Source organism: Phocoena sinus, chromosome 11 (assembly GCF_008692025.1).
Source record: "Phocoena sinus isolate mPhoSin1 chromosome 11, mPhoSin1.pri, whole genome shotgun sequence".
Classification (NCBI taxonomy): domain Eukaryota; kingdom Metazoa; phylum Chordata; class Mammalia; order Artiodactyla; family Phocoenidae; genus Phocoena; species Phocoena sinus.
In genome coordinates, this window is record NC_045773.1 from 3,954,542 (window position 1) to 3,964,218 (window position 9,677).

Here is a 9,677-nt window from a genome sequence, read left to right on the forward strand (position 1 = left end):
CTGCTATGTGGAAAATGGGCTTGGGGGAAAGGGTGGAAGCCAGAGGCCAGCAAATGATGGTGGCCAGGATCCGGGTGGTGGCAGAGGAACTGGGAGAAAATGGGTGGACCTGAGATATATCCAGGAGGTAAAATTTATAGGACACTGTAAAAATTGGATGCTAGGGGAGAGGAGGCATAGAGACGACCCCCAGGTTTCAGAATTATGAGCTGAGAAAAGTCACCTTACTTCTCTCTTAGCTTCCTTTTCTCTGAACTGGAGTTGACTATGATGAGTGATTCATTCATTCAACAGATATTTACAAATTACCTACTATGTGCTGGGCAGTGGGATAAAAGTGCTTTTCCTGATGTCTGGCCCCAGAGTAAGTGCTTAGGAAAATCTTCCTTTTTCTTTCATCCTTCAGAGCTCACCTCAAGTGCACCTTCCCCCTGGAAGGCTTCCCTGACTCCACCCCAAACTGCACTGCTTTCTCACACTTCTAAGGGTTGGCAATCAGGGCTAGAAGATAGGGCGAAAGAGGAAAGGAATGGGCCAAAGCACCCCAGATTTCCAGTGTTAACAACTCTAAGAACACTGATTTCTTCCCACTGAGCCTTTGTTCATGCTCTTTCTTTCTGCCTGAAATATCGTATCTCTTATTTATCCTTTGACTCAGCTTGGATGTTTCCTCCTCCAGGAAGCCTGCTTTGACCAGCCAGACCAATTTGTTCTGCCATCTGTGTCTACCTTGCATGCTTTGCTAACTACGAAGTGGTCGTCTGTCTCCCCACTGGATGGGGAGTCCCTTAGGGCTGGGAGTCAGCCTGGCAAACTAAAATGGAAGTGACCTGAAGATTTCAACATCCATTCAACAAATATATATTGAGCACCGACTTCATGCCAGGCCCTTATTTAGGCAGCTTTGATAAAAGCAGACACATATGAGAAGGGAAAGATGGGAAGGATTTCAGTGAAGAGAGAACAAGGTGGGAGGCATCTGTGTTAGTCAGAATTGGCTAAGTTTTGCTGTGGTAACAAAGAAACCCTCACATCTCAGTGACTTAATACAACACAAGTTTATTTCTTCCATGTGAGAACTCTGATCTAACTTCCATCTGGTGACGCCAGGGCTCAGAATCCCTCCCTCACATGCTCTGCTGTCCCAACCGGTAGCCTCCTAGGCTTCCTTGGCAGGAATAAAAGGGTTAAGGGGCTCTAACTGCCACAGCCCCAGACTGACACTCCAGCTCACAGCCCATTAGCCAGGACTAGTGGTATGACTTCCTGCCAACTGCAAGGGAGGCTGGGAAATGTAGGGAAGCACATGCAGCATCTCTGCCACAGCATCCTAGGCCAAGCAAAAGGCATGTGTGTGAGAGGGGGAAGGAAAAAGGTATTTGGGAGCAGCGTGCAGACTTTCTTAAGGATAAAGCCCCAGTGCCTGACGAGAACTCGCAACAAAACCCCCGTGTCTGGGTTTTTACTTTTTTTCTTTTTTGTGTATGTGATTGGAGAATGAACGAAGGAAGGAACAAGTGTGTCTGCAAGGCTCAGTTTTGAGTCCCTTCTGGTCTTGGAGCACCAGAGCTAATGAGGCCATTTATAAGGGTTTACTTGGTGCTAGGCACTATGCTTGGAGCTGGACACCTATTGCTGCATCTCATTTTCTCCTTTGAACAACTCTGAGAAAGGTGTAGGGATTACTGTGCCCATTTTACAGATGGGAAGACGGAGGCTCAAATTGGCTTAATCATTTGTCCAGGACTGAAGCCAATGCCCAGACCCTTTCCATCATGCTGCACTGGTCTGATCACTCTCAGGGGCAGAGGGGAAATGTTAAATGGCTGGGGGAGTGGGCTTCTCACTCTTCAAATTGTCCCATATCTGAGGAGGTAACAACAGAAGCCACACCAAGCAAGTTCGGAAGGAGGAGAGGGTAGGGTGTATTCTTGGGCAAGTACTTCACTTCTCCACACTCAACTGCAACTCAACTTCAAAAGGACATGACAGCCTTCTGGGGTGGCCATGGGATTGGATGAGAAAGTGTCTGTAAGCACTGAGCATTTAGGAAGTGCTCTGTAAGTGGCCCATGTTACCTGTATTAGGGTGTCCGCCTTCAGGGGGAGTCTGTGAGCAGAGGGTTTCCTGCTAGGGCCCTGATTGCCTTGATGGTGCCAGTGAAGAAAGCCAGAGGGCCTAGAGGAAAGGCCAGTTCTACCTTCAGGCACCTCGAGGCACCTAACCTCTGTGCCGGGTCCCTCATCAGAAAATAGAAATATCCATCGAATGCTCAATTTTTCAGCAGGCTTCTGAGAATATTAATGGAGATGGTGGGTGTGAGTGTATTTTATAAGCCCCGAGTCTCCCTCCGACCCCACCTCACCTGAACTGCGGTTCCCTGAGGAGAGGAGCAGAGTCTCAGACACTCTTCCAACCCCTCCTCTCCCTCCCCAAGAAGGTGACCAAAAGCTATTTGCAGAAAAGCCAAATAGCCCATGTGCCCACCAAAAAGATGGTGTCCAATGCAGAGTCTCAGGCCTGAGGAAATTTCAAAGTTTGAGTCCGAGGTAGTGAAGTGGAAATGAGTGAGCCAAACTCAGCCTCAGACAAGTCACTTAACCTTTCTGTATCTTGGTTTCCTTATTAGGAAATTTGACATAATTATAGTAATGCCTAGGATTATTGTGAGGAGTAGAAGAATTAATATATGTAAAGTGCATAAGACCTGCCTGACACATAATAAGTGTTGGCTATATGTTACTACTATTATTATTTGATTCACATGATGTCAAAGTTTTTGGATTCAAGTGTCTTCAGATGGCCTCTTCATGTTAGCCCAAGTCTCCACCACTCCCTGTTATCCTACACCCAGCCTGCCTCCCTGCCTGGCCCCAGAAGGTCCCTGGTCAGAGTTGCCAACCGCAGCCTGTTCCTTTGTCCTCATTGTGCCTGCCAGATGACACAGGCTGCTGGTTCCTGCCACAGAACAATGACGATCACAAACCTGAGCCAGACCAGCCCTCTAACAATCAGGCGAACTCAAGGCAGGGTCCTGAGCTGCCTCTCACACCCATGGCTCTACCTCAGCTAGCTGTGTGTCTTCTGGCAAGCCCTTCCTCATCTCCAGGCCTCAGTCTCCCCCAGTGTCAAATGGGCTCCAGAGCTCCAGTCCACCTCCCAAGCTTGTTCTGAGACGGGGACGGTGAAAAGGACTTTTCACCCTGCCAAGGTCCCTGATTCCCTTCTCAGCGGAGCTGGGGAGCTCTCAGCCTGTCCCCTCTCAATGCTGAAAAGAGAAATCCCAGCTGAGACAGAACTGCAACGAACTGAGGTTATCCAGATGCAGGTTTTATTATCATTGATAGGGGAAAGGCGCCTAGAGGGTTACATACAAGCCGTGACTTCCAAGGTGATGTTTACAAATTCCTACACGTTTATTCCCACAGCCACCACACAACACAGCAGCACCTACAATGCTTCCCCCCACACAGCTGTGGGTCAGGGCTCTTCCCACCCACAAAAGGATGCCCAAAAGAGGAGGAGACCCGGGTACTGGGAGTGAAGTTTACACATAGCAAACCCTGACACACGGGCAAGGGATGGAAGCTGGATTTGGACATCATGGCTTCAATTCCACCCACCCTCACTGCCTGTTCACACCAGAGGCACCCTGCCCCACTCTGGGGATGCCTTAGAAGACACAGCAGGGTCATCTTAGCCAGGGCTAGGGAGGGGAGCAGGCCTGCAGGGGCGGGGGTGAGAGGGACTCTGGGATCTGCCCGCTTGCCAGTGGCGCAAAGTGGAGTAATATGAGGTTTTAACTCATAGGCTGGCTTTCTCACATCCCTGAAGTAGGCGGGTGAGGCCAGGGGGGTTTGATGTGTATGTATACCAGGGGCTCAGGTATGTATGGTCAGGCATCTAAGGAGGATGGAAAAAGGGGGTCACAAAGGGGTAGGGCATACAGGGCTCAAGACATTTTTAGACCCCAAGTTGATTTTACAAGAAACGGGGCTCACTCCTCCAGGGGCTCCCTGGCCTAGGCCGCTCGCCGCCCAGGGTGCTGCCGCTTCTCTTCATCCCCCTGGCCCCTGCTCAGGTCATCCAGGAGGCCCAGCAGGAGGCTGGCTTGACCACAGGATCCCCAGGACCCACATGGGCTTCCCAGGGCCCTCTTTCCCGGATGCTGGCGTTTCTCCGGCATCAGCTCTCCCTCCTCCTCCTCCTCTTCCCAGCTGCTTTGGGCCTGGGGATCCGCCAGCCGCCTGCCTGGGTGCTGCCTCTTGGTGAAAGTGTACTCAAGCCAGGAGGAGCGCCGGCCAGGGTGCTGCCGCTTCTGCTGGCTTATATCCTCTGGCCATGCAGCCACCTCCTCCTGCCGGCCAGTGTGCTGCCGTTTGTGGGGTCCCACGGCCCCTCCTTCCTCTTCCTCTTCCACTCCCTCTTCTGACTCCTCCTCCCTTTTGCCTGGATGCTGACGCTTGGAGAGCCAATATGGTTGAAAGATCTGGGACTCTGGGGAAGGAAAGAGGCCAGTGAGGGACCCCCTGACCCCTAGATGCCCACTTCAGCCTTCCTCCCAGTCAAGGCAGATCCCCACAGCATTCACCCAGATTCATGGCCTTGCACCTGCCTCTCAGATCTCACAGACACATAGACACTCACACAGATGGTCAAGGGCATGGCCTCTGGTTCCAGTCTCAGCTCTGCCACTCCCTAGCTGTGTGACCGTAAGCAACTCACTTAACTTCTTTGAGCCTCAGTTTTCTTCTGTGTAAAGTGGGGTGTGGGAGGGTAGTAACAGTACCTGTCTGACGCTTAGGAAGAGCCCATCGTGTGATAAGGTGTTTGAAGTGCTTAGAACAGTGCCAGGCATATGCGTGCCTAGTAGGCTGTAATTAACGCTGTCACACACAAAAAGACTCTCTCTCCCTGGCACAGAATCTTTCCTACTGAAGGTCTGCCCTCTGAAATATTCCTGAAGCTGCGATGGAAAAGGAATCTGGTCCCAGGAAAGGGTCAACTCACCACCTGCCGAGGGTGTGGCCAGTGGGAGTTTCTGAGCTTCTGAAAGGCAAGAGGCTGAATGACCAAGTCGCTCCCTCCCCTTTGCGGCCGAGTTTCCCCTAAACCTCTCGGGCGTCCTCCTCTCAACCCGCAGCCCCACACAATCCTGCCCCTTACCTGATTCCCTATCTTCCTGGTCCTCTTGGAGTCGCTGGAGGTCTTCCCGGAGGAGGAGGAGGGGCTCCGCCTGCCGCAGGAGGTCGTCCAGGCCCAGTTGCTCGGCGGCCATAGCCGCCTCCTGCTGGGCCACCTCCGGCTGTGCGCGGCCGCCGGGGACACCGGTCAGGGTCAGGGTCAAAACAATGGCAAGCAGAAACCAAGGGCCGGACATCGCGGCGCCTGGGGTAGGGAGGACAGGGAGAGAGAGCATAGGTGCCCCCCTAGGCCAGGGGGAACCAACCGTTCAAACACCCTTCCGGAGCAGGACCATCTGCCACCTTACGGGGGGGCGGGGCGGGGACAGCCGGAGGGTCTGCCTCGGGTCCTGGGCGTCCTCACCCGTAGGGATGCTTGGAGAGCCTGCCCGCGCTCAGTTCTGCCTGCGCGAGCCTGGAAGCCGTGGGAGCCCCATCGCCACCGCCACTTCTCAAGGCTACGCGGAGCTGGGGAAGCCAGCGCTGGGGTTGACTGTCCAGGAGTGTAACCACGAAGACTGCAGCGCGGGTCCGACGGCCAGGATGCTAATTGCAGCGTCGCAGGCTAAAATTCTCCCCAAGTTTCCCAGCGCAACGCTCTCATTCCAATACTCCTTCTACAACGTTCTGATTGCAACGCTGACTCTATTTCTAATGCTAAGATTCTATGGCTAGGCTACTAATCTAATTCTAACGCTAAAATCCTAATTTCAACGTTAATTCCACCTCTAAAATCCTATTTTAGCGCTGAGAGTGAGATTCTAAGGCTGAGATTCGATTCCACCGGGAAAATTCTGTTTCTAACGTCCGGATTCGAATTCTAACTCCCAAGATCTCCCGCCGATGTCCTGCCCAGCGCTGCCTCAGCTTGCCCCCCCGCAGGGGTAGGATGCGAACCTTCCCCTGACACGCTGCGCGAGCGCTGCAGAGGCCGGGACATGCGTGCCCACCCGGGAGGGACCGCCGCCACTGCCCGCGCCGTGCCTCCGTCGGGCCCCGGCCTGAGCTGTGGAAGATCCGGGGGTACGAGCGCAGCGCCCCTCCTGGGCGCACTCCGGGCTCGAAAGCCGCCGCTTTCCGCGGGGCGCACCCGAAGGCGGGCGGAGGGCCCCCTTTCCAGGGCTACAGACGCGGCCTGCGTGGGAGAAGGGACGGAGGTAGTTACCTGCCCGGCGCGAGCTCCGCGGACTGGTCCGGGATCCTGGGCTCCGATCCGGAGTTTTGGGGTCTGGAGTGGGCGGGTCAGGAGTCGGGGAGCGCTCGCAGGACCCGGGACGCCGGCTGCCAGCTTCTCGGCGGGGCTGCTGCTTATATCTGCGCGAGGCAGCGGCGCGGGTGAGGTCAGCGGGGAGGGGTCGCGGCCGCCGGGAAGGGACGCTGACGGCAGCCGGCCCCGTGGGTACCCCGCCCGCCAGCCTGCCCGCCCGGCCGCCTGCCAGCCAGCTCCGCCGGAACTATGGGGCGGGGACGGCGGGGGCGGCGGGGGGTGGGAGGGGGAGCGAGGAGGCACAAGCGGCAGAATAGGGAGGGGGCTGGTGCCGGGTTGTTTCTGCACCCAGCTTCGAAGGTCTTCGAGAACACTCGTGTAGGGGACAGAGAGTTGCTGAGAGAATCACACAATTACAAAGATGCACACAGGAGAAAATCGGAGATAGAGACAGAGACCGAGAGATGCATACAGAGAGAGATACAGAGCAGTCACACACCAGAGAGACCGAAAGACACAGAGACAGTCAAGACAGGAGGTGGCGAAGGGAGGGAGAGTATAGGAGAGACTGAGAAATGAATAAAGTGGACAAGTGGACCTGGGCTTTGACCTTGACTCTGTCACCTCTGGAAAATGCCTCCCCCTCTCTGGCCAAATTTCCTCATCCGTACAGTGGGGGAGGGAGACAGTTTTCAGAGTTCCAAAACTGATGGCCTATGGGCTACCACTAGTTCATAGCTGGTTTTGTTTGAGTACCATAGTGTTTTTGAAAAAAAAATCTGAATAACCAACATCTTAAAACCAGGAGAACTCAGGAAAAATATGGATTTATGGCTTCTCTTGAAAATCTCTTGGAAAAAGTGGTCTTGCATTTCCTCCTGACAACAGCCAGCTGGAGCTGAGCCTGGCCGATCCTGGTCACTACACTCTCCACCACTTTCTACTTCCAATGTGTGGCTCTAGTCACGGAGGAGGAACATTGGAGTTTGTGACTCCCTGATGAGAAGTTTTTTTGGATCTACCTCACCCAGGCAAAAGAGGGGAGAGGATACAGGGAAGAGAAAAGCATAGATGCTGAGGAGCTTGTCCACCAATCAGTCCCCAAAGTCAGATGATGCATTGGAGGAGAGTGTTGCCACATCTAGTACTAGGCACAGCCTCCGTACTGAAACATTTAATGGGCACCCACAGTGTGCCAGGCTCCTTGGTCCCTCCTGGAGAGACAGAAGTGAGCCAGGCATACTTAGAGGGAACCACGTTTTAGGCAGAGCGAACAACATCAGTGAAGGCATCTCCTACCTCTGGACAGTCTCAACATTATTCTCTCTCCCCATGTGATACTTCTTCAGCCCAAAACTTTCAGTACCTGTTGCATGTCTCAGGCCACACCGGTGGTTTGACAAGGGAACCCAAAGTGTTTCATTGTTACTCCTTTCCTTGGCAGAGCACCCAACTTTCCAGGTACCTCCACCATCTCTCTGCGGCAGTGTCACATGTGTAGATGTGAAATAAGCTCCAGGATATATATATATATATATTTTTTTAAAATCTTTATTTATTTTTATTTTTGGCTGCGTTCAGTCTGTTGCTGCGCATGGGCTTTTCTCTAGTTGCGGCGAGCATGGGCTACTCTTCATTGCGCTGCACAGGCTTCTCATTGGGTGTCTTCCCTTGTTGCGGAGCATGGGTTCTAAGCACACGGGCTTCCGTAGTTGCAGCGTGTGGGCTCAGTAGTTGTGGGTCTCGGGCTGTAGAGCGCAGGCTCAGTAGTTGTGGCACACGGGCTTAGTTGCTCCGTGGCAAGTGGGATCCTCCCAGACCAGGGCTCGAACCTGTGCCCTGCATTGGCAGGTGGATTCTTAACCACTGCGCCACCAGGGAAGTTAAGTGAAAAAGAGAACAATTTGTACAGGAGATGGACTGTGTGATGGTGCAGGAGATGGACCGTGATGCTCTTGTGCAGACTCCCTCCGGAGGGATGCAAGAGTACAGAGCCAGCAAGCTGGGGAGCCAGAGAAGGGGAGGGCAGTTGGGGGCTTGCTTTCACTGGCAGCCCTTAGTGGTGTTTGGATTTTTTTTTAAGTGCAGGATTACCTATCCACAAACCAACAGACAGCACCAAAACACAAAACAACAAAATCTCGCGCGAGTCTGAGACTGGAAAGGAGTGATGCGTGGATGGATAGAAAAGCTGCCTCTCGGAGGTGAAGTGGCTGGAACATTGCCCCCTGGTGAGCCCATTCGATGCATTTCTATAATCAGGTATCTGACATGCTTGTTAGGAGGAGAGTTCCTGGATGGCTGGGGCGTGGGGAAGGAGTTCCCACATAGCACAAGGGACCAGAGAGGATAGTACAGGCATCTGAGGTGTCCTCAGCAAGCCAACTTTCTCCCTCCCTTCCTCCTTCCCTCCCTTCCTTCTTTGAGCAAATACCCACTGAGCCCTTAGTAGGTACTAGGACCTGTTCAAGACCTTGGGCACTGTATTAATGATGGTTTCTGATGGTTTGACCTCTGGGGTCTTGCTGACTCTGGAGGGCCTGCCCCTCCCTGGGTAGCCAGTTCCTAGAGATAGTAAAGAACTTCCATGAGAACACCTTTCACATACAAACTAACCAATCCAGAACCCTAATCCCCCTGGGTCAGGTGCCAGACCGGTAGGGACAGCCCTGATACCCCAGAGCTCACTAGTATTATTCAAACTAGCCAATCCTAAACCTGTTTACCCCACTTCACCTGTTCCATCTCGAGACACCACAATAAAGGCTCTTGCCCACTTTTCCCCCACTCCCTGGTCCCTCTGCCTCCTGATGGACCTTGGTGTTTCCCCTTGCGGCCCTGCATGGTGTGGTCTGCCCCCCTCTTGGGAAACGTGAGTAATTCAGTGACAGTCGTCTCCTGATCTATTGGCCTTACCATACCTGAATAATGATAAAAATCACATTTTAAAACAGAGACCCACCAGGACAACAAGTCAGGGACCTCCTCTCTCTCTCATGGAACTAAGAGTCCAGTCGATATATTGCATATATTTTTCTAGCTTGCTTTATTTTTTCATCTGATGATAAAAAATGTGCTTGATTTCAAAACTGTAGCTGCTTATCAAATTAATATGGCTATGCTTGTGAAAGTGAATAATGGGGTACTTTAATGGTGAGTTTGTATGCTATTTCTGACTCCCAGTGCCTACAACTACCACCGCCACTCACCCCAACACACACACATACGTCTTCCTGAAGGAGGGCTATTGAGTCCCTGGGAGGGTTTGAAGCAGCCTCACTCAGAGT

The 9,677-nt window shown here is 53.0% G+C and overlaps 1 protein-coding gene across 4 annotated transcripts; it reads right to left on the reverse strand.

Moving 5' to 3' along the window:
- Window positions 1-3,309: 3,309 nt before the first annotated feature.
- Window positions 3,310-6,601, reverse strand: TRH (thyrotropin releasing hormone). Of its 4 annotated transcripts, none has more exons than XM_032649124.1 (4): window positions 6,349-6,601; window positions 5,167-5,388; window positions 5,011-5,049; window positions 3,310-4,497 (listed from the first exon to the last, which is right to left on the reverse strand). In XM_032649124.1, exons 2-4 carry the CDS (start codon window positions 5,378-5,380, stop codon window positions 4,022-4,024), a joined length of 729 nt encoding a protein of 242 aa, XP_032505015.1. In that variant the 5' UTR covers window positions 5,381-5,388; window positions 6,349-6,601; the 3' UTR covers window positions 3,310-4,021. The 4 variants fall into 4 exon arrangements, with proteins under 4 accessions (XP_032505015.1, XP_032505014.1, XP_032505013.1 ...); XM_032649123.1 differs by having other exon boundaries at window positions 5,011-5,046; window positions 5,167-5,429; XM_032649122.1 differs by having other exon boundaries at window positions 5,167-5,429.
- Between the last annotated feature and the right edge of the window lie 3,076 nt (window positions 6,602-9,677).